The 25,870-nt window shown below is 40.7% G+C and overlaps 1 protein-coding gene across 3 annotated transcripts in view; it reads right to left on the bottom strand.

Annotated features, from left to right (window-relative positions):
• LINS1 (lines homolog 1) overlaps positions 1-25,870 on the bottom strand; it is a 216,291-nt gene that overhangs the window by 42,357 nt on the left and 148,064 nt on the right. For all 3 annotated transcript variants that reach the window (XM_078683108.1, XM_078683110.1, XM_078683109.1), the window contains exons 5-6: positions 14,594-15,202; positions 2,861-3,029 (exon numbers count right to left, since the gene is read on the bottom strand). In XM_078683108.1, coding sequence (XP_078539234.1) covers positions 2,861-3,029; positions 14,594-15,202 — 778 coding nt within the window. The remainder of the gene's footprint in view (positions 1-2,860; positions 3,030-14,593; positions 15,203-25,870) is intronic.

Raw genomic sequence — 25,870 nt, 5'->3', positions numbered from 1 at the left:
ATTACTCTCAGCTCATTATTCAGTATAGTGTGCATTTCTCTGCTGAACACTACTTATTTACAAATCAGGAAGGCTACTGTTCCTGGTTTCAGTGGTAGCTAGACTCATGAAAACATTGCTTATCTTCCTTACTTGGCACTGCTTCTACAACTACTGCTGTTTCTGGCGGCTAAGTGATGTCTAAAATTATCTCCTCACTGGTGCTAACAGAAGATGAGACTCCACACGCCAAGCAAAGTTATTATCTTCAGAAAAAAAGGGAATAACATAGTGACTTCATTCTTGATGAGCAAATCTTTAATCAAATTAAAACTGGCTTATATAATTGTTTACATTTCAATGGAAATTTACTTTTGCACCATTTTTTAGAAACAAAAAGTATATTCCAAGATGCGAGTTTATTACAGCCCTTGTATGTATTAATGTGTATACTGGTATTTATATAGCACAAATTTTGTTAGGATGTAATGGAGAAACGAGCACAGATAAGAAACCCAAAAATCAATACAGCTGTTCACGGCAGTTCGTTCTAGTGTGGTTCTTGAAAAGTTATATCTTCAGTTTCAAACACATACGGTGCTCAAGTTCTAAGACTGACTGAACATTGAAGCCAGGTAAATCGGAGTAGCCAGCTAAACTAGCCTGTGAATGGGTAGAAGTAGTAAAGCAATTTTCCGACTTTGCACATATGGTATTAATTATGAAGAACAAATTAGAAAAGGGGCAATTGGGGGAGCGCAAAGAGTGAAAACACTGAACATTTACTTCATGGAATTTGCAAATTATGAATTTTGGTTGCAAAGTAATTTGTTTTTTTCATCTTCTTAAGGATAAGGTTTTTTTTATGAGTGTGAAGGAGGTCTTTAACCTCTGTAATAGTAAGTTCACAATATTCATTTTTCATTCAAAATTTTTCAGCAACATAAATTTAGCTACACTAAGATGCTTGTTAAACAAGGGGGTCACTGGGTGACAGCGGAGTAAAGAACATGATCTAATGCGGACATAATTTATCAATTCGAATTTTTCACATCAGTGTTGATAAAAGACCCAGGGGGTCAAGTCTCAGCTAGGGATCTAACATTCGCTTCACAAGAAGGTTTGGCCTATACTCATTTGGCAATATTGGGACCGGGAAACCACAAATAACTTAACTGCCAGGATGAGCTCAAGAATATGATCAGCACTTTGTGTGGGGACTAAAACCCGGTGAACATGATTTAAATCCAGAAAAGAAATGATCAATGTCCTAGTGATACCAGTGTCCTTGGCTTTGATGCATATATTTAAATCGGCACAGATCAGCAATGAAATATGGCTGCATATTAGTGGTGAAAAGAAGTCGCCAAGATTAGTGAAAGGAAGAGCAGTACCAGAGTAAGCTCAAAACAGTTGAGGTAGTGGGAGTGCAATGGAAAAATCTATGAGCAGAGCATATGACAAAAGGATCTAGAGGAAGTATGGGCAGGTGGAATCTTTTAGAACAAGGACAAGCTGATTAAAAGTCTGACCAGATGTCCTCGAGGGCCAAGACCCCGTAACTAATATTAAATCTAGGATGTAACCAAGTAGAAATTCATTAATCTCAATTTAGTGCTTCACTACAGAATGTGAATTGATTGCTGAGCACTTAAAAGTCACAAGCATAAATGCATGGGATGCCGTTTGGAATTAGACATAGAGTGCTTGCGCATGGACTAAGCAGGCTTCTAGTTACGGTCAATGTTTAAGATTAGAACAGTCGCCAGAGCAGTAGCAGCAATAGTGGGGTTCAAAGAGTAAACCATCTCTATAGTAGCTTATGTGAGGAGAACTGACTTACCGGTGAGCTCTTATGAAGAGAAGGAGCCCAACAAGCAACATGGCTGGTGAAGGATGCAGATGGACGCAAAAATGCTGGGTTCTGGCACGCAAACAGCATGCCCGCTGCGAGCCTAAGCACAAAGCAGCTTTAAATAAGTGTCCATCATAGATGTGTCTGGGCGTGGGCAGCGGTTGCCAGGTAGCACAACACGTCCTAGCCTTAAATTTAAGAAGCGAGGGGGTCAAATGAACGCAAATAGAGTCCAGCATCTCCTCTTTATCGGTGCCTAGCTCTCCAAGCCCCACATCCACTTGAAACTATGTGTCGATTAAAATAAGGTATGCAAATAGGTTAGAAATATGAAAATCACACAGAGCAGAAGCAGAGGACTCACTGCCAGGTGAGCCAGGTACCTCGCAAATATAAGGAAAACAAAAGCAGATCAAGTGCGGCCAGCATGGTCTCAATTGAGCTGGTTTTCCTTCAGCATTTGAGTTGCCAATCAGCCTGCTTGCTCAGAAGTTTTAAGTAGTTGCCTTTCATAAGGGTGGGGTAGGTTGTTGCCAGGCAGTAGATTAAGCGTTAAGCAGAATGGGCAAATAAAAGCTAACAGAGCCAAGCCGCTCCGTGTGTCTGTGTCAAGCTCCACAAGCACTGCACCTACTGGAAAACAAGTGTACATTAAAATAAAGGATTCAAATATAATGGATGAAATAATATAATCATAAAATTAATAGGAACAGGAGCAAGAGTGCTTGTTCAAAGGTGAGACAGGCACTTTTCTAGTTCAATACCAATAAAAGTGGTTCAAACGCTGACATCGCAGTCTCAATTTAGCACTCAAGTTCCACTTTTTGATACGGTTTAGACATTTTGATGCATTCTACATCATTTGTCGACTGCTCACTAGAACTGTATTTGAAATGGGGGCCAAATCCATGGTGAAATGCTTACGCTGCCAATAATCTTGAGTTTGGATTTAAATCTAGCACCATTCACCTCATTTCTCTCTTTTACATTGGTCTACTAATTTAAGAAAATACTATATATACCCACCTATCACTCTTCACATACACAGTGAGCAATGCTTTCGCGGCCTCCAGCATATCATCGTCTTGTTCTATGAAGACTAACGAGACCCACTCGCATGAATGTACAAAATGTTGAGAATCAAGATGGCTCTTCAAGAACTCCAGCAACTGTGACATGAAACTTTCAAATTCACCTACAAACGAAAACATATGCAGTCAATTTCTAACAGCAAGATGGTGAGTAAATGCAATGCTGTAAACTCCATTTTTCCATAACAAAGAGGCAATAAAATGTAAAAATAACCATTAGCTAGACAAATATTAAAATTGACAACCAACTGTTAAACTTTCACTCTTTATCCAGAAGAAATAGGTTCAATATACATTCAGGTTTCAAAATAATGTGGGGCCTTTTGAAGTTGAGTGAGTGGTAATTAGAGGACATCCGCACAATACATCTATGTGATTACATTATTAATACAAGCCATGATAGGATTCAAATGTATCCATCTGCAGTTTTCTCGATGAAAATATAACCTTGAACAGGTAGCACATCAATGAATGACATGGCGCAATCTCAAATTGAATGCATCCAAAAAGGAAATACTCGTGTGTGGCGACTGGAACAATTATGACCCACTCCCTGCATGGCCTGATGACCTGGGAAAACCGCCTAAAGTATCAAAGGAAGTAAAACTCTGCAACGCATCTTCCCCTATCTGGGATACCCACACAGGGTCGGGGCTATCATCTATCTTGTTCTGTCCAAACTCGATTACACCAATAGCCTCTACCAAAGATCCCCTTTACCAACTATGAGAAGACTGCAACGGATTTAGAACACGGCTGCCAGACCACTCTTACATATGAAACCACAAGCTCAATGTAGAGCTCTCAAGGCAAGGGAGATCCCTTGCCTTGAGAGCTCTACATTAGTTAGGCTGCCAGAAGATCCACATTCAAGCTGCTTTGTACCACCCACAAAGAAATACTTGGAACAGGACTGCTCTTCATCAGGAAAAAAAAAAAAATCACAAAATACACTCAACAAAGAAACCTCCGCTCTAGAGTGGCACCTCGCCTCAAAATCCCACCGTACAAAAAAAAAAACTCTGGGTGGCACATTCTTCTCTGTTCAAGCAGACAAACTATGGAACTCTTTACCCCCAAACATAAGATCCACGGATAACTACCTTATCTTGAGAAGACTACTCAAGAGTTGACTCTTTCCCACATAACCACCATACTAAAAAATATGTATACAGCATTTCCCTTTGTAAATAGGCATTTATTTGGACTAAAGATGTGTACCTACATATGCGTATTGCATTGTATAAACAAGCATCCTAATTATGTTTTTAAAGATATAGATATTTGTTAGTTCTGTTTAACAAATTTACATATTACTTAGTTACATTATTCTGTGTTTACCATGTATACAAGTAATTGCATAAATAATTGAATCTTTTATCATAACTATTCATCTACAATTGCTTCACTATTGAATTACAAAAAACAATATAATAATTTTAAGTACAGCAACACTTGAAAGTCTGAGTTTATTAAATGCAACTTTAATCTACATATAATAGGTTCCTTATACATATATACCTTCCATGTACATATAATGTACCTTCCATGTACTTGTGTAACTTTATATTTATTACTTTGCTTCTAATTCAGCATATCCAATGCACTACCCTATATCGCACCCCATATATACCCTCTACCTCCACTCTGACTCATCTCAAACCTCATTCCACTACTCTCTCCAATTCACTACCATATTTCTCACACTATACCGCTCTTAATATATCCTCTACGTCAACTCTGACTCATCTCAACCCTCATTCTACTACTCTTTCCAATGCACTACCCTATTTCCCAACCTATACCTCCTCAAAATATCCTCTATCTCCACTCTCCAATTCATCCCAAACCCCAGACCACTACGATTATCCCCAAAATAACCCTTTCTAGACCCTTTCCTCTTCTACCCCTCCTTACATAATCTCAGACCTCTTTTACTATTCAGATCTCCCAAACAAGCCTGTCTAAACCCTTCCCTCTGACTTTTACCTGTTCACCGCCGCTTTACTCATCCGAAACTCCCTTCCTTCTTGTATCCCTCCACTATTTCATTTAAAATCCAACTAGATTAACATGGCCACCGCTCAAATTAAGTTCATATTTCCCTATACTAATTCACCACTAATCCTTTTCTGTGTCTGGATTAGCATGCTACTTGCCGAACAGTGCTTCAACACCTCATATGGGGTAGCACGCAGTATATAAATGCAAACCTTTACTCTTCTATCGCTCCACTATCCTTCTCAATCCAAATACCAGACTAATATATCCACCGCTCAAATTAATTTCATAATTCACAATACTAATTCACCACTAATCCTTTTTGTGTTCTGGAGTAGCTTGCTACTCGAAAACGCACTTTGACGCTTTGCCAGGGGTAGCAAGCGCTATATAAATGCAATTACAATACAATATTGATTAAGGACAACGGCTAGGGTACTCCATCCTGAAAGGATCCTGGTGTCTTTCCTTGACTCTACAACTGAGCACGAACTGTACCAACGAGCAAGTTGATGGGTTGATTAAATGTCACAGTTTAAATTGTACAATAAAGTATGTGGTGATCAGGAACAATAAAAAGCTTTAAAAAAACAAAAAATACCTCAGCAACAACGGTGAAAAAATGATCATTTAACAGAAATTACTTCCCTGTAATAGGGCCAAAGTATTACCAACTTGTGAACATTTTACATCACCTGCTGGTAGCACTATAAACTGTCTTTACAATCAAATACTATCTGTTATAGCTTTTGTGGGAAGCCAACAGAGAATGATGTGGACCAGGCAGTAGTTTTAGTGCATGGGCGAAGGGCTGCCTATCCAACATGAGCATATGCCCTTGAGCTTATATCCAAGGAGACCTAGCTACAGGATGCATGTAGGGTGGCTTATAGACCTGAGAAAGAGAAACATGTATCTGTAAATGCAAAAATGATATGTTTACTTTGGTGAAGTTGCTAAAAACACTTAAAGGGGATCCTAGCATGTTATAGTATTAGAAGAGAAAACAGAATCTAGGGTAAAATGGATGGAATCTTGTATCTAGCATATGCAAAGTTTCATCAGCCAAAAAGCGGGCATCAAAAGAAAACAGAAAGGGAACCTTACCTTCTACATGGTAAAGAACTGAAATATCTGATATTGAAAGTGTAAAGTGTAAGGAATCCCATTCTGTCTTTCTGAAAATCTGTTATAAATCTGGTATTTGTTGAGCACGAACTGATCGCCCCTAAGGGTGTGAAAGCACTGGGGGCCGTCGGTAAGATTAAGTGAGCTATTTCCCAGTCACATGGTGCTGAGTAGAGCTGCTGCTGGTGTCGGGGATCGAACTGTGAGCCCCGCACTCCGGAGTCGGCCGCTGCGCCACACCTCTCCCAAGGCCGTGTATGATTTAAGTATAGAGTTCACAAACTGGATAGGCAGCAATGAAGCTTATCCTCATGGGGCAAACCCACAAATAAAACCACATTTTCCCAAAAGGCCTTGAAACCATTCAGATTCAAATAAAGGAATGAATGGAGAGGTATTTTTCTAGAAAGTTGAATATCTTGCTCATGGTCCGCCACAGGAAATCCTTGAGGCAGAATCCATCAGGGTAGTGTATAGTCTCAGACCCGGCACAACAGGACTTAAGTTAGTAACAGTGTGACTGGACAAGGTCTCAACAGAGACTCAAGGGTGAAAAACAAGGTACACCTTCAACTGCTTTAGTTGGACAAAACATCTTTTCGACGCTGTCGAAATTTGCATTAATTCGGCAACAAATGTGAAGATTGAGGTCGTCCACCATATGGTGCCCAATACAAAATTGCCAATGCAGAGTGCTGGTTTTGTGTAACTTACTCTACAATTTGGGGGTTACAGGAAATAAGAAATACATTAACAACCATTGAAGAAAATATGATAACACTGCACTAAAGTAAAGACTGCAGCCAAATTAGCTGAGCAGTGTCTTAACTATTCTGGGAACATACACTATCACAGCAAAAAGATTATTAAAGTGTCAAGCAAGGGGTCTATGACCTACTCTTTAGTGATTCGATTCAAAATCTTTATTCGGATTACCAAAAAATCCATAAAAGCACAATTTTAAAATACAATGCAACATATTTAGGATTACAGTAACACACCGTGCAATAAATGTTTGTAAAATATATATTAGTACAATAGCAAAAACATATATTTCCGTTATCTAAAGTGCACAGGAGGTTAATAATCACGAAGAGTACAAATTAATCAAGGGCATTCCATACTTCTACGAACGTTAAAAATAACTTTTAAAAAAGTGCTTGTGCGGAATATAAGTTCGTCGTCCTCTAGTTTTAGGAGCATTAGGTACGACTGGTTCAAGGAGAGAGGTCTGCGTTTTTTAAAATATGGGGCTAAAAACCACTTGATATATTTCATATAAAACTTACACATAAAAAAGAAATGTAAATCATTTTGTTTACTGATTCCGTCACAAGGGCACGGATTATGTCTGTATGGGCTGTGCCCCAAAGGAAAACAGAGTGAAAACTTTATTGTTCCTGCTCTCATTCTGAAGAGGAGCGATCTTTCCCAATTACACATTGGTAATATCAAATACAATGGTAGTTGTTGGATTGGTAAGTCATTATTAATATAAGACACAACAGTTTGTTTCCGCAACTCTTCTAACAGTCTGTTTCCATTGTAAATGGCATATAATTCAAGTTGGACTTCCTTTTTATCGGTCCTCTTAATGTGGGATGGATTATCAAAGAGGTCACCTTTATCTATGCTAGACAAACTTTCTTGTATGCCTCGAAGCCATGGGATCTTATTCCATTTATCACAAGCTAAACATTCCCTTAGGATGTCATGTGTTAAGCTAGCATAGTCATTTGCCCAAATAGCCAGCCAAAATAATACGGGCCTGGCAGCAATAAAATCACTGATGTAAGGTATATTCAGCTCTGAGTGGCAAATGTACCCTGATGATGAAATGGGAACCCCCAGTAGTTTCCTGCAGAGCCGATTCTTTTCTCTTTGTAATATGGGGGTTTTTACTGATCCCCAAATTTCAGCGCCGTAGGTTGCCACTGGTGTACATTGAAGCCTATATATCTTTAATATGGCTTTAGTTGCTCCAATTTTCCTTGGTCTGGGTAAAGATAAAATTGTGTTTATAGCCTTTGAGAACTTGCCTGTGGCGTGGGCAATATGCCCACTCCACAGGCCGTTCGCAGCAAAGACTATGCCTAAGTAAGGGAAAGTTTTAGTTGGGAGCAACTTATCAGTTCCAATCGTAATGGATTTTAATTGGCTAGCACCCGGCCCACAAGACATGATAAATGATTTTTTTAAATTTACTTTAAGATCCAGATTCCCCATATGTGATGAAAAATCCCTGACTAGGGCACGTAATGCGTTGGGTGTTAATCCCATGAGCACGGCGTCATCCGCATACAAGAGACAGGGTAATGGGCCTCCTTTAATTTTGGGGACATTTGAGGTAACCTTCTTAAGAGAGTTACTCAGGCCATTTATGTAGATGATGAATAACAGGGGTGCTAAAACGCACCCCTGTCTCACACCTCTTTCTACATTAATTGGCCCGGAAACTGTACCCTCCATGTCAATCTGTACCTGCGCCTCGGTATCTTTGTGCAGATATGCGAGGAAGTGTACCAAGGGAGGATCCAGGCCGTATGATAAAAGAATCGACCACAATTTTGACCTATTTACTAGGTCAAATGCGGACGATAAATCCATAAATGCAAGATAAATGGGTGATGCCTTAACTATATTATATTTACTGATTAAAAGATTTAAGTTTAGGCATTGTTCAATGGTCCCAACCCTGCGTCTGAAACCCATTTGGCAACGGTCTAGTACCCCCATTTCCTCAGCCCAATCATTGACTCTGTTGTACAGTACCCTGCCCAAGATCTTCAGTGTGTTGTCCAAGAGTGAAATAGGCCTATAATTTACAGGGTCAGATCTTTCACCCTTTTTATAAATGGGCACTATTATGCTCGTGGACCAGGTTGTAGGTATTTGGACAAACGGTAGGCTATTAAAAAGGTTTACAAAGATTTTCCCCCAGAATTCCGGCTTATACTTGATTATATCTATTGGCAGGCCATCGGGCCCCGGTGCCTTGTTACCAAGGCTCTGATTAATGGCCTCGGTGACCTCCCCCACGGTAATTTCTAAGGGATCCAATTTTCCTTGGGCATAATCTTCTGTGACAACTCCAGGGGCAGCATATATTTTGGAAAAATGCAATTCCCATTGCTCACTTGCTATGGTGCAGCTAGTTGGGTTTAATTGCTTACCCATATCACGCATCTTTTTAACAGCAGGCCAAAAAGTCATACTGCTCCCTAATGCAGCAGCAGTTGTTAGTGCCTCCCATTGCTAAACTAATAAACCAGCCTTCCTTAAGCCGGTGGCTGTTTTATAATTTTGTCTAGCGGCCCTCACATCCCTTATGTTTCTAGGTTTGCAGTTTAAGGCTCTACGGAGAGCCTTATTTGCTGCTGTGCAATGGGAATCGAACCACCTTGGCTCAGGGATAGTCGGTTTAATAGGGACACTTAGAAGGGATTTTATAATATTACAAAGTTTTGAGAAGCCTTTTACTATTCTGTGGTAATTCCCATCATCCGAGGCGCAAGATTCAATTAACAGACCATGGTTACTTATAATTGTGTTTGTTACTTGGCCACTATCTACCCCTCGCCATTTTAGTCTTAGTTTGTTAGTTGAGACCACAATGTCCCTTGCTCCCAGAAAGCGAGCAAAGGCACTGGGAGGACCTAAGCCAATGTTAACCTCCAGGGCATTATGATCCCCAAAGGCAGTTTCAAGGACACCAGCCTTCTTGACCATATCTATTAGGTCAGAAGACATGAAAATATAGTCCACTGTACTAGAGAATTCTCGTCCTCTAAAGGTTGGGATGTAGATAAGTGGCTCATTCTTATTAACATCCATTATGTCTGTTAAGATATGTTCGTTAAGGAAGCGTTCTAATTCTTCGCCCCGTTTATAGGCCCTATCTATTTGTACATTATCCATATTAGATGTTGTAAGCTTTGCATTAAAATCTCCTGCTAGGATTATCCTAGTGCTCACCAGATGATGTGATTTTCCCGCTATTTTAGCTAATTCTCCGAAAAGATCTATATAATTCTTATTCGGAGTTGAGCTAAAATCATTGTTATAAAAATTGATTAAGTAGTATGGAAGCCTGCGAGTATACTAAATTATCTGAATATTCGGATTTTTTGAGGGGATCAATTTTATGGACCCCCCTATGTTTATTTTAAACCCTATTAATAAACCTCCCATCGGGCGACCACAGACAGGCTTTTCTGCCTTAATACAGTAGCAATGGAAGCCCTCTATGTGTACAGCTGTTAACGCCCAGGTTTCCTGGAATAATAATATATCCTTATCTGAGATAACTTTTAGCCATTCCAGATCGGAGACCCTTTGCTTAAGTCCAGCAACATTCCAGCTTATAATCTTAAGTTCCTTATTTTGCACCCTAGAGTGTTCGCTTCCACTATTTGTCTTAGTGTCCCGAGTGCTAATATAGGGACCCGGCTCTTGGATCCTCTGTTCTCCCAGCTCACAAAGGGTGGCATGTTCTACCTTTTCTTGACTACAATCATTAAGAAGTGACTGAGGATAATATGGGGCTGAAATATGTTCCATAGTAGATCTTAGTTGGTCTTCCCCAGCTATTTTTTGGACCCGTTGATCCCTGTGTAGACTAAATAGATCAGATTGATCTATAATACAGCCCCTCCTCGGGTACTCATCGTGAGACCCTTTCAATTTATATGTCACATTAAGTCATTCATTCTCATCCATTCGAGAGAAAGGATGGAATAAATTAGACAGGGGTATATGCCAAGTATCCTTGGGATCATAATTCTGGGAATGACCCCTCGGTTTATTGGAAAAAAATATTGTAATTATGAGCCTGTAGATGGTTTGGGTATGACGAAAGAGGGCAAAAATCTAAATTTCTATTAATATATGGATCATGAGCCACCGGGTTCATAAAGGGATCTGGCCTATATGGTACTTTCGGTCTATTACTACTAAGAGGGTAGGGAGTGGGAATGGATTGTAGAAAAGGGGGATTATTTCCATTATGATACCTTTGAGCTTGGTTACAAGTTAAAGTAGATCTGAGTGGATCTTCCGGTCTCCAGGTATTCCGGATATTATGATTTCCATTCCTCCTTAATGAATTACGGTTGGGTGGGGGCTTCATAAGGGTTTCTGGATAGAAATAGCTCAGGTTATGCGTAGCAATTCCCCCCTCCCCTTCCCCAGGGTACCAGTCACTAATATATGTGACTAATCTGTGATCTTTAAAATTAACAATAATAACGTCACCTTCAATGTCCTTTGGTCTGGATCCCACCCATTTACATCTCCTGACCGACACTATGTCACCATTAAGATGTGCTGGTAATGGTCTATTTTTCTTTAGCCAATAAATGACCTTATTTTTTAGACTCGAATAATGTTCATGACTATCATTTGGGGTAGGCGGAACTCCTGTAAGGACAATAACAAAATTTAGGGAATCCGGAGGTAAGTCAGCTACATTTCTTGTTCTCATTGTAGTTACAGGGATCGGGCCATTTAAGAGTTCTTTTCTAATATGACTTCTTTTTTGTGTCCCTGTATTAGGGTGGGGAATGTCCTTAATTATCTTGTCTGATGTTGTAGAAGGTTTGTTAGGTGGTTTAGTACCTGCCAAAGAATTGGATCTCCCCACCACAGACGTATTAATTACTGTAGACGGACCGGTTTGTTGCTTAACCAATCCAGTAGGTGGTAGTTTAGCTGTTTGGTTCCTATTTTTTGATCGTCAGGATTTTGATAAGGAGGTACCTTTTGCCCATCAAGTATCTGATCCATTTTTTCCACTAATATTTTGACCCTTTCGGTGAGTGGGAGTATCAGAGCCTTGATAAGGCTATCAATATCATTAAGTAAACCTTCATAGCTTGGGACCGGTATCGATTTGACAGACGCGTTCCCTCCCAGGTCCATTTTTTCCACCTCTTTTGATATCGTTTGCAGAGGAAACATGAAGGGGCTGTTTCCCTTTTTAAGTGCACCCTTCCTTCTTCTCTTTCTCGGGGGTGAGCCAGAGACTCTGTTGGGACCCTTATTACTTTCCTTAATAGGAGATTTCTTTGGTTTTTCGAAATTATTACTAGATAGATGTTGAAGCTCGTCTGGTCCCAGAGGTGTAAATAAAGGGGAGGGTACGTTTATATCGTGGAGAGGGGCTAAACCATTAGATAGGGGAGTACTTAGATCAATTATCTGGTTGTCGATAAGCTCTGAGGTAGTAGGATCAGGAATGACTATAACGTCATTTTGGACAGGCTGATTTGTCTGAAATATAAGTGGGATACCCTCTGTACTGAGAGACTCACTGTCAGAATCATTACATTTGGTGCGGTCTATAAGATTAGCTGAATAAACATTCTCGGCAAGGAGTGGTCTTAGTTTTAATAACTCAATGGATAGACGTCTCCCCGCTCGCTTCTCAGCGAGCGTGAGCTCCCTGTCAGTATTGCTCTTTATTTTTGCAAAGAATTTGTCTAGTGGACCCAAAATGAGAGATCCCGGCTGACTAGACCGTGGGGTTACTTCAAGTACAGACATTTTTAAAACTTGCTTCACAATTTAAATGTCAATATAAGTGAATAAAGCCTAAAGGTAATGAAAACAGAAAACAGAAAAATCTCTACTCAAACATCAAATACATGTGGCAGTAAGCATAGTAATCTACAATCAAAATCAATAGTCAACATAAAATGTCAATACCATACGACTGGTTTCACGATGTAAGGGGGGGTGGCCCAGCCCGGCCTCCAGCGGCCCCGGACGGCCACAGACGGTCCCGCCCTTGTCCCGGGACGCTCCCGCGCCGCGGGTAGAGACCTTCTCTTATATAGGAGGACCTATAGATTTACAGGCGGGGCGTGGTGGACAGGGAGAGCGGCCAGGTAGCGTGAGGCGCGGGTTGCCGAGGCTTCTGGATCTTGAAGTCCGGCCCCGCTCGCTCGCAGCCCTGGTCCAACACACGCTTCACCCAGATGCAGTGTCCAGCCTTCCTAGGCGACGGGGGTGCGCAGCGGGACCCGCGAAGCGGGTACCGCAAGTGGTTAAGTAAAGAAGGGTCTGTCACGCCCTCAGCAACAACAAATCCAGTCAGTAAATGGTCCCACGGCGTTTCCTTCTTCCCAGCCTGATCTAGTATGCAGGCGGGGCGTGGTGGACAGGGAGAGCGGCCAGGTGGCGTGAGGCGCGGGTTGCCGAGGCTTCTGGATCTTGAAGTCCGGCCCCGCTCGCTCGCAGCCCTGGTCCAGCACACGCTTCACCCAGATGCAGTGTCCAGCCTTCCTAGGCGACGGGGGTGCGCAGCGGGACCCGCGAAGCGGGTACCGCAAGTGGTAAAGTAAAGAAGGGTCTGTCACGCCCTCAGCAACAACAAATCCAGTCAGTAAATGGTCCCACGGCGTTTCCTTCTTCCCAGCCTTATCTAGTATGCAGGCGGGGCGTGGTGGATAGGGAGAGCGGCCAGGTGGCGTGAGGCGCGGGTTGCCGAGGCTTCTGGATCTTGAAGTCCGGCCCCGCTCGCTCGCAGCCCTGGTCCAGCACACGCTTCACCCAGATGCAGTGTCCAGCCTTCCTATGCGACGGGGGTGCGCAGCGGGACCCGCGAAGCGGGTACCGCAAGTGGTTAAGTAAAGAAGGGTCTGTCACGCCCTCAGCAACAACAAATCCAGTCAGTAAATGGACCTACTCTTTAGTGTTTACTGCGAGGAAAAGGCTTAAGATGAACTTGTCCTCTCTGAGATAGTGGAATACAAGCCCCTAACAGTGGTCTCTGGCAGATCAAAAAGAGACATGTTTTATACAGGATATTTTCTGTTCTGCTACTATGAATTGCAACTCCATTGTTTTCAGAGGAACTCATGAGAATAGGACAAACCTGGAGGAGAATGTGACTTCGAGAGCGTCACCACTGGAAGAAAGTATACAAGTACATGGACACCAATTAAAGGGTGACCCATCCCTCCTGAAAACCTGCAAAGGCATATTGATAATTGTGTGCAAATTTCTAAGTATGAAACAGGACTCCTCTCTGGCCACCAGGATTATGGCTTAACAGTCAGAGATAAATTATCCACCCCAACAGCAAAGGCACATACCAAAGAAAGGAATTATCATGGATATTCAAGTAAGTGTTCTGCATCTTGGAAAGTCGGGCTTAGATTCAGAAGCATCAATCCCATACCGATTATGCTCCGTGAAACTGAACTGCATTTAGACTTACTGGAAGTAATTACAAAGCACCAATAAAAGAGTAAAAGGACAGCTGAATTCTCCAGATAAGAACGATAAATTAGCCAATACATTAGCATTCATCACCCTCCATAGTCCACAATTCAGACAACCCAAAATAATGAAAAAGAACACACATAGGATGTAGGCAGCCAAATGTTACACAATGAAAATGATTCACAGTCAATAGGACAAACAATTGTATCTTCACATGAGCTGTCATCCTTTGTTTGAAGCTTCAAGTTAAAAGATGATGTACACAGTGAGGCTCCACATGATGTTGTTAAAGCAAATAAGAATAATAATTTACCTTGCATTAGCCTCTCGTCAGAACTTTCCGCCTTGACCTTAGTTTCCATTGCTTTCAATAATATCAAACTCAGTGCTCCAAGCTGGACCAGGTCTGGACCAGTCTGTCTTGCATCTTCAGAACATATGTCCGTACCTCCAAAGTAGCTGGCTCCATCACTCACAGGTATATGCTGCAATTCCCCAAAGTTAACAACTTGCAAGATGTCATTACACAGGAGCAGCAGGTCAGCTTTCAGGTAAGGATCCTGCACAAATGGAGAAGAAGCAACTGGCACATGGACAAAGTGTTCACCTGCTGTCCAGAGCATGACTTTCTTAAGTAAAAGAACAAGCTTCTTCACAATATAGTAATGTACAGGAGAGGAGAGCAGGGTCAGTGCATGGGAAGTATACAGGAAAAAGATCCGCTGGCAGGAAAAATGAGATTTCAGTGCAAGCCTGGAGGCTACAAGATTTTCAAGCAAATCCAGAAAAACTGAGAGGTAGGCTTCCCTTTCTGGGTTTAGTGACACACTCTGATCTTTGCTATTAGAGTAAGGTGACAGTATGGATCTGTAAAATCCTTCAAACACTGCATCCAAGGAAGGAAGGAGTTTCTTCAATGATTCTGGAAATGGAAAAATGTATCATTAGGGGAAGAAAAGAGAAGAATAAATGTAGATATACACAGCAAGTGATATGGTTATTTTGAAGAGATAAGGTTTATAATGCATTTTACAGGTTCACGTACAGTAGTCTTTTAATCAAGTTGGAACAGATTTAAAAATATGATCCTCTCAGAAGGTGTAAACTACTCCTTATTTCAATGAGGAACTCATACCTACTCAGATTTTTTTTTTTTTAAATAGGGCCATATGCAAGTTAACAATATCAGAAAAACGTGGGCATGGTTGTGTGCGGTCTTTGCGGCCAAACCCGCAGCTGGGGACTTCCAGAATGTTTCCTCCTGTAGGCATTTTATATTTTTCTTACAAACTCTACTAATAAATTGTTTATTTAACTGAGTTATATTACTTGAAGTCGAATCTGCCATACCTTCCAGGAGCATAAGCTCATATTAACTGCCCATGTAGAAGGTATTATCTTCTTAGGGGCTTGCAGACACCGCTGTTTTTCTATTAACCTGCCTGGAGATTTTAATGAGCTACTTTCCTCAAGTTCCACACTACTCCTGGCAGAGCCTTGCACTTGCACAAAGTGATTACGGCTTAAATTGTGAATTCGTTTCTTCCCTCTTAAATCTAGCCCAGCACTCTGGCAGTGTATTTGATACAATTTGAGAGATGCAGTGCATGCTACAAGAGAATCCATGAATTGCCACAATCTATTACACCTCTAGCAGGGGTTTAAGATCCTTCTTACATCATTTTTAAATAAAAGGGTCCCCTCTAGTTTATGATGCATCTGCCATACTTTTCAAGAATGAGGAATTATTCTAACTGCCTCAGTTAAACGAGGTTGAACGCTGCCACGTGTTCTACAATCTAAGTAAGATTGCAATGCAATGTTATCCTCCAGGTCCTAATCACTGTTGGTTACGTGCCATTAACTTGATCACCGCACCGGTATGTCAGACTTCTACAAGATGTTACCTACTGGTAAAACAGCAGGAAAACGGAGAACTGTTGCCCATAGTTTACATGATCTGGTGTGAAAAAATTACGTGTTACTTCATCAAACATAAAGAAGAAATGTTAAGAGGATCGGGCTCTAATTAACAAAACAAACATAAAAAGACACAAAAAAAGTATTATGTTCTAAAATGTTTTACTCCACTGCATGCTTATAGCAATTACATTTTCTTTATCCCCACCCAGCGTCCCAGTAGGCTCTAGTGACAAGCTTACTGATCTGTCATCCCATACTGATCCAGCGCTACAATGTAATTGCGGTAAGTGACCTGAACCTTCAGTTTCAGGACTACTTGCACCCTTTCTCTTGACACTGATCTTATTTAACATGCACATGGCCCGACCCCTAGTAAAGGACATGCAGGTGATACAATCTTTACATTAATGAATCATTAAAAGTAGAGGACTCCTAGAAATCCCCTGGACAGGCCATTTTGGAGTTCCATTTGAAAGCTCTACGATGATGCAGCAGCAAGGTACTAGTAAAACATTTCCCTGACATTTTACCTGAAATAATGAGATCAAATACCTTGTGTGTAAATTCTAACCCTCACGTGCTCATAGTGACTTACCTGGAGAAAGAGCTAAATCAACTGTGGCAATACATTTACTTCAGTAAAATAGAAATAGTTCTCAAACTCTCTCCAGTTGGCAAAGAAACACAAGAGCACATTTACAAACAGCTGACATTGCATAAATAAGATTTTCACCTCTCCATATTTAGAAAGAGAAACATTTGCTACGCTGTCAGGCGTTTGGTCGCTTAGAATGACAAATGCACTTGAAGAACAAGCCACATCGGTAACGCGTTCTGGTGGACACTAACAGCAGACTCCTCACCTTGTGAATACCTCCCAGACAAAACTTCGATTTTTTTTCCCCCTCAGCAAGAAGACGAAGAAGAGGTAGAAGATGAAGAAGATGAGGAGGAGTAGCAGGAGGAGGAAGAGGTGGATGTGATAGTGTTGCATGATTCCATGTTGGGTTGCCCCACAAGTGACCTCGGAGCCAGTATGTAGCCACCACCTCCGAGCTCCGTCATCAATTTTTTTCTGATCTCTGTCTGCATCATCTGACGCAGAACCTTAGTAGTTAAATCAAAGGAAGGAGGAAGAAGCAGAGATTCATTTGGCTTCCGCTGGATATAATCAAAAATCAAAGGAGAATGAATCATATGTCCTGTTCTTACCAGTGTCTATGGTTCTTGTATTGTGAAGACCCTCATTCACATTAGACATACTGTGCGGTATATCCTGATTCTCTGCTCTGTTAGTTATGTGAATAGCATCATCATTGGGTCTTTTATCACTCGAGTGCTTGGTTCTCAAAGTGATCTCCTTTCCTCCACCTGGAGGTAGACCATCTGATTACTGACAGTTGTGATAAGAAAGTGCAAAGGTGTGATGTGAAGTGTGAGTTAAAATTGCCTCCTGTCCTCAGTTTGATCTTTTATTTGCCACGGATGGGGCACGATTAAAAAGGTGAATTAGTGGTGCTCTGGTGGAAGTGTTAATGTTCCACTACACTGGTGATACGTTTTGATAGGTAGACATGTTTTGGCCCTTGGTAGCCTTCTTCAGGACCAGATCGAAGTTGGCCACTTTCAGGGTAGCTTGTTGAAAGTAAGTAAATTACTCACCCTTCTTCATCACTGAGCCCATTCGCTCATCTTCATGTGTAAGTTATAGATCGTAATACTGTCTATAACTTATGGTGGAGACAATTGTGACTCCTACGGGGTGGGGTGGAGGGACTCGTGCTTTACCACGTCCTGTCAGCGCTTGTGCAGACTCTTCCTTTCATGAAGAAAACAAGTAATATGCTGTTCCTAATTGTTTAAAAGGGTGAGTAAGTTGAAGGGATCTAAAAGTGCTTTTTGTTGTAATCTTATTAGTCAGCTATGGATTGTAGAGCACTGTGCCTAGTGCGTTTTACATTCCCTGATAGCTGACTGTTCTACTCTCTGGCAGTTGATAGCTGACCAGCCAGAGGGAGAGCCACACATTTCCACTTGGATGATTAATCTCCAATAAACCAAGTTATTTATATTACTACAAGCTTCCAGTCTACTTACTACATTTTGGCGACGTTCTGGCTGTTGTCTCCGTAGTGGAAGTGGCTAGAATCCAGCGTGAACACAAAGACTGCTTCAACGTTGTTCGGAGTTCGAATCCCGGCGTGAACACGAAGAATGCTTTAACGTTGTTCGGAACATGGATCAGCAAAATTGGAAAGAGCTTTGTTGGCCGTAGTTACGTACTGTGAGTACCGCCGTTTTGGCCAAAATCGGCATTTTTTATATATTTGGGAATCTGACAGTTGAGATTGAGATGTAGCGCGAGCAAATCACAGTGACGTAAAGAGATCCCGAGCTTGCGCACTGGTGTACTATTTACGCCCGATCTCCTGTGAAAACATCACGCAAACCACACTCGATGCGCTACAGCAACAAGGTTGATTTCCCTTGAAAAACACGTACAAACTACGTGACGGCCATTTTGTTTGTGAAAGTCGGCTCCGATGAAAAAAAAAAAAAGTATCGATCTGAACAAGGATCAGAATTTTATTTGAAGAACTTTACGCTAAGTGAATTTTATGAGGTATCATTTAACTTTTCTTTATTATTCAACTATACTGTGCCAACAGCTCTTGGAATTTCAGAAGATTTGAAGTCATCTTGTTGTTGTCAATTTTAATTCCGTTTCCATGACGACCATCTAACAGTTACTAGTTTTATATAATTTCTTGCAAGAGAAAGTCTCAAACAATTCATTTTTTTTTTCTTTCCTTTTCTCTTCTGATAATTAATTCATTCATTTGTTCATTTAGCATGGCTAGTCAAAGCACTATTGTCACTCCACCTATATTTTTAGCTTCTCCTGGACCACTTGCAATAGAGTGGGAGGATTGGCTGCCTATGTTTGAGAACTATATTGATGCAATAGATGGATCAAAATTTAGTGCTGAAAGAAAAAAAGCCTTATTGTTGAATAATCTTAGAAAAGAAGGCCAACGTATTTTTAAATACCTGCCTGTTGCAACTTTGCCTAATGGTAAGCCTATTGAGAATGTGTTTGATGAAACCAAAAAACGCTTGGAAATAAGATTTGCAAGAGAGATTAACAGTGATGAATCGTCATCAGTTCTACACTCATAAGCAAGGAGAAAATCAAACAATAGATGAGTTTGAGTCTAAACTGAGAGAATTATCCCTAAAATGCAAGTTCGGTGCCATGACAGATGAAATGGCACGTGACCAACTTATTGTACAGTGCAAGTGCAGGAAAACACAAGAAAGACTTTGGGCAGCAAAAAACCCAAATTTGAAAGATGCCATTGAAATAGCAAAAGTTCTTGAACACTCACAATTTTGTATGCGTGAGATGAACAAAAAAGAAGAAGTTCTTAACGGCAATACTTCTTCAGTACAAAGTGGAGAATCAGAAGTTGCAGCTGTATCTAAACCTGGAAAGTACTTTCAAAGAACAAATTTTCAAAGAGGAAGACAGCAGTTTAGGTCATGTTATAGATGTGGAGGTGCTCATAATCCTGACTATTATAAATGTCCAGCCATTGAAAAAAATTGTTTAAAGTGCGGACGAAAAGGTCATTTTTCCAACATGTGCAGGAAATCCTTTAAACAAAGGGTTGCAACTATAGATAGTAATAGTGATACTACACTTGTTGATATTGATGATGCGTCCGTACCAGTAGATAAGATTTTGTGTGTTGATGATCCTAATGATCAAATTGGTAGGAAAAATCGACCTAAAGCTGAATTCAGAGTCAATGGGGTAAATGTAGACTTGATGGTTGACTGTGGATCGATGTACACTATAATTCCAAAATGTATATTTGACAAACTTTGGCCAAACCAGGAATTGCATCCAAAGGACATCAATCCTGGAGGGTACCAAGGCGAAACTATTGATCTTATTGGTTTCATGAAGTCAACTATTGAATTTAAAGGTAGAACAACCGATGGTAAAGTCTATGGAGCAAGGGATGGACCACCTATTTTAGGATGGATGCATCAATTTGACTTATATATCATCATAGATCCCAGAGCCCCGACACAAGTATTAGTTATAGAAGATCCTTCAATGGATGATATTTTGAAAGAAGCTAAGGATGTATTCAGAGAAGATTTAGGTTGCTTCAAGGGATATGTACATAAAATAATTTAAAAACCTAATGCCATTCCAGTGCAGCATAAAGCGCGCAGAACACCTTTGATAGCCAGGGAAGCAGTGAAAAAAATGCTTCAAGATATGCTTGATTCAGGTGTAATTGAGCCAGTTGAGAGTTCTTCGTGGGTTTCGCCAGTAGTTATCACTGAGAAATCCGATGGCAAATTTAGGTTTTGCATGGACCTCAGGTCTCTCAATCAAAATGTCATAGTTGATACATTTCCCCTTCCTAATATCAACAAATTAATTTTGGCATTAAGTGGTGGGAAGTTTTTTTCGAAATTGGATCTTAAAAACGCCTACCACCAGATAAGATTGCATGACGACTCCAAACCGTTGACAGCGTTTATTACCACGGAGGGCATTTACCAGTGTGTTAGGATGCCTTTTGGGTTGTGCTCTGCTGCTAGCATATTCCAGAGAATGATGAATGTTTTGTTTAAAGGGATCAAGAATATAATTTTCTTTCAAGACGATATCTTGATATTTGGAGATACAGTAGATCAGCACAACCATACTCTTCGTGAAGCTTTGTTCAAGATCAGAGAATCAGGTCTAACACTTAGACAGGATAAGTGTAAGTTTCTAGCAGACAAGGTGGACTACTTAGGGTATGAAATCTCAGAACAAGGAGTTAAGCCCAAACAGAATCTTTTGGATGCTATTCGATTAGCTCCCGTTCCATCGGACAAAGATAAATTGCAATCCTTTTTGGGATTAATCGAATATTACTCCAAATTCATTAAGGATTTTTCCACTAAAACAGCTGACTTAAGATCTCTTTTGAAAAAAGGAGTTAGCTTTTCTTGGGATAAGATCCAGCAGACTTGTTTTGAAAACATTATAAAAAGATATCTGCAGTGCAGAGGTTCTTACACCTTTTAATACAAAATTACATTCTATTCTTACTGTAGATGCAAGTGCTACTGGTCTAGGAGCGGTGTTAGCCCAGATCCACAATGGTAAAGAAAGAACTGTAGCATTTGCATCGAGAACTTTAACTCCTTCAGAGAGTAATTATTCAGTCATAGAACGTGAAACTCTAGCTGCTGCCTGGGCGTGTGAATATTTTAGGACTTATCTATGGGGAACCAAATTTACACTCAAAACAGATAATAAACCTCTTATAAGAGTACTTCTGCCAGGGGGAGATACAAAGTGCTCAGCTAGGTTAGCTAGGTTGGCCTCCCGCCTCCCGCCTCCCGCCTCCAGGAATTTTGCTATAATATTGAGCATATTCAGGGTTGGAGAAATATACAAGCCGATTGCCTTTCTAGATTATCACTAAATTGGGAATTGGTTGATAAAGTTGCTGTTTTGAAAAAAGAGAATGAAGGGGCAGTCGCTTTTATTCAGGATGCCTTGAACATGTGTGAACCTCAGGCTTTAAATAGAGATGGGTGGATCAATGCTATGCTTGCTGACAATGCCATGCTAGAACTTAAGAATTTGATAAAGAAAGGTTGCAAAAGGGAGAGTACTGTTTCAATCACCAATAGACCCTTTGTTAAAATTCTAGATGAATTGTCAATTTGTGAAGATATGGTGATCATGAGAGGAGACACGTTCATTCCTCCAGCTTCTGTAAGACAAAATTTAATCACATTGGCCCATGAAGGACACTTGGGACTAACTCGGACGAAACAGAGGTTAAGGACAAATTGGTGGTGGCCAGGCATGGATTCTGATGTGAATCTTTATGTTACGAATTGTCAAGTCTGTAAGGAGAGTGATAAACGCTTAAAAGTAGGTCTACAGACATCTTCAGGTCATATTTCTGATCCAGGCTTACCATGGCATACTGTATGTATGGATTTCATTGGTCCGATGAATAGTCTTAAGGAAAACGTATGTTTTGGTATTGTGGTAGTGGATGTTCACACGAAATGGTTAGTGGTAAAGTTTTCTAAAGACATTACAACTTCAACTACCATCAATGTCTTAAAAGGGATTTGGAGAGATGAAGGACTACCTTCTGTACTTATAACGGACAACGGTACGCAATTAACATCTTTAGAAATGAAAACATTCCTGTCCTCTTGTGGTATCAAGCACAGCCGTACTTCCCTATACAATCCACAGGGAAACGGAATTGTTGAGAGAGCTAATCGTCTTATTAAGGGTGTTATTCAAATGGCCATTTCTAGTAGTAAAGATGTAGATTCTATGGTATCAGACATGGTTTGGGCTTATCGCTCTAGTGTGCACAGTGTAACCAATAAAACACCCTTTGAGATGATGCGTGGGAGGCTTCCCAATACAAAATTGGTTCCCACATGGTTAAAAGAGATTGTAAGTAAAGATATATTTTCTACCAATCCGACCCAAGCTACTTCACGTAGTAAATTAAATTGCAAAGGGAACTTAGACAAAATAATTTGTCCTGGAGATTGGATAAAAATACGCTCTGGAAGACCAGGTGTTTCGTTTAAGAATTTTTTGGGTCCTTTTAAAGTTAAACTCACTTTACCATATTGTGTAGTTTTGGAAAGTGGGGAAAGATGGAATTACAGGCGGGTGGCTTTATACCAGAAGGGTAATGTACATACAGAAGGTATTGGGAGTTCTAAGGTATTTATTAAGAACAAGAGTGGTGACAATGGTGGTGACAATACGTTTTTGTCCATGTCTGATAGTGACCTTGTTTACAATTCCCGGGAGACATATCCTCATCAAAGAGTAGTACAGGGAGGAGGTGATGCTCCTGCTTCTGTTTCTGTAGATTCCCTTGCGGTGAGTCAACCTACCCAAGAGGTAAGACTTTACAGGAATCGTTATCCTCCAGGTTACTTAAGAGATTATATATGTAAATAACTGAACATGTTTATTTATTGTTATCTTCATGTTCATTGATAGGTTATAGAATATTAACTTTTATTCTTTTATTGTAGAATGGACTTTTGCAATTATTACTCATCTTATTGTATTTATTTTTGTATCTTCTACATTGCTTGAACAATATCTTAGTATATTATTTTTGTGTCTTTGTTTTATTAAAGAGAGAGGATATGTTGTAATCTTATAAGTCAGCTATGGATTGTAGAGCACTGTGCCTAGTGCGTTCTACATTCCCTGATAGCTGACTGTTCTACTCTCTGGCAGTTGATAGCTGACCAGCCAGAGGGAGAGCCACACATTTCCACTCGGATGATTAATCTCCAATAAACCAAGTTATTTATATTACTACAAGCTTCCAGTCTACTTACTACACTTTCCTATGAGTGAATCAAAGGGTGGGAATCCATTTTATTGGAATTGAGGGCCCTCACACACCCAAATGGGTGCCATGCTTCATCATCGGGCTGCTCCTCATCGGCGCTGCAATACCCGACAGGGCACCCGATGTGGGGCACTTTGGCGAAGATCTTTTTTCCAATAGCTGTTTGGTGCCGTGGGGGTGAGGGGCCTTGTGAGTGAAGATGTCAAGAAGAGCAAACTGTGATTTTGGCAAACTGATTGGAAATCCCAGCTAGGTCCACAGGTTGGCTGTTGTTTGAAGGTGAGTGAATTTGAAACAGGGTTTGGAGTGCCTGCAAAAGCAATTTTAATAAGTGGGTCTCCTACCCTGAGTAAAAACAAAATAAACGGCGCAAGGCTGAGATTTATGTCTCAGTTGGGTTGCTCTTTCATGTGAAAGGTCAACATGTTTCTCACCTAATTCTAAATCTAGGGGCGATTTGTCAGGACCTAAAAAACTTTATGTCAGCTATCTTCACCTAGGGCAGTGATGTGGTTGAAAAATCACACTACTAACCACCCAACCTGCTAATTTGTAATGAATAACTGGTAGTGCTGGATCTACCTGATAATACAGGATCTACCTGTTTGGAGAGAGATTGACAAATATGTTAATTCATATACAACATCCAGTGTAGGTGTTTCAACTCTCCTGTCCCCTGTGCAACTGACTCTTAACATGCTAATTTATCAATCAAAGAAAAGTGCTGTCACACCTAATGCGATTCACATAAATGGTGACTCGTGACCGTGGACCACTCACATTTAAAAATGAAAAAGAAATAAAATCACCCAAAGTTGCAGAAAAAGCTGTGTAACTCACCCTATTCGGATTGTTACCAAACTTCCTCAATACCCAAACAGTCTTATGAGGAACTTCCTCATGTGCTAGACCATATGAGAAAGAGAAATCTATCATTCGTGTTACAGCACATCCATCTAAGCACTATCTAGTTTAATGAACATAGTCGAATCGTTGTGATGATGTTCCGCCATTATTAAGGAGTGAAATGTTGGTCGTACCAATGCAAAATATCAGGGTGTATTGAGTTTTGCAACATGTTGCGTTTTGATGTCTTCGTCAAAATATCAGAAAATGCTTCCTTTTAAGAACCTGAATAGCAATTCCGGGTCACAAAAGGAAGAGTCAGTTGATTTTAGAGCAGAGCCTTAGTAATCAAAGTGTGCCAGTGTGCATAACTCTAATTTGGGATCTTATTAACATGGACATCGACAGCCTGTTTCACAGAAAAGGTAGGAAGGTTATCAATGAGGAATCTGTGGTTAGATACAGAACCCACAGAAAGAGCATAACTTGTTTTTCTGATAGAAACTTCTCGCTGCAGGTTTCTCACTTTGTTAATAGATACAAAAGCAGTACCTCCCCAGTTGGTGGGTCTGTGGAATGGCTCAGACCAGGAAAACCTGCAAGACAGAATGGGCAAAGTGCTGTTATTTCTGAACCTGGTTATTTAGAGTAACATGGTCTTCAACATAAGCAATCTGAGAAGCCAGCTGTACATTGGCTCGACTGGAGTGCACATCAGGAATGTTGGAACTAGACCGACGTTCCATTGCGTCATCACAAATGGTTTTTGCGGAATCATATGGGCCAGTTCTTTTAGGGAAAGCACAAAAAGAGATTTGAAAAAATATGGCTGCTTCGATTGAGGATAAATAGTTTGTAAGGCCTACAAATGACCATAAACTGTGGCCACAGCAAGGTCTTGCTCGGCTAGAGATAAACCAAAAAAGTAGCACATTAGACAACTGGGCTTTTATATGTTGGATGTGTCGGGAGGAACACCAAACAACACGTTTCTCACAGCATCCTGCATAGGTGGTTTTAGTAGAGGGGAACCTGGTGCCAAAATGGCATATACTACGTGGGGGAGTGGATAAGGGGAGGAATCAAAGGCAACTGTTATTTAAACTGAAAGCATGGTAAGTTGTGTAGGGTTGGATGCTGGAACTTGCCATGCTACTGCAATAGGAGGTTCTCCCGAAAAGGTAGCTGTACTGGACAACAGATGCTCATGGCCAGAAGTTCTGAGTACCGCAGTCTCCAGGCCAAATCCGAATCTACTAGGATGGCCTAAGCCAAGTTGTCCCAGATCGTCTTCAGGACTTTGGACAGGAGAGGCAACAGCATGAAGGCATATAGGAGTGCCAAACTCCAATTCGGACGAAAGGTGTCTCTGAGCTGCCCTGCTAACC

The sequence above is a fragment of the Lissotriton helveticus genome, chromosome 3_1 (genome assembly GCF_964261635.1).
Source record: "Lissotriton helveticus chromosome 3_1, aLisHel1.1, whole genome shotgun sequence".
Taxonomy (NCBI): Eukaryota; Metazoa; Chordata; class Amphibia; order Caudata; family Salamandridae; genus Lissotriton; species Lissotriton helveticus.
This window is presented reverse-complemented; position numbering and strand designations above follow the sequence as displayed.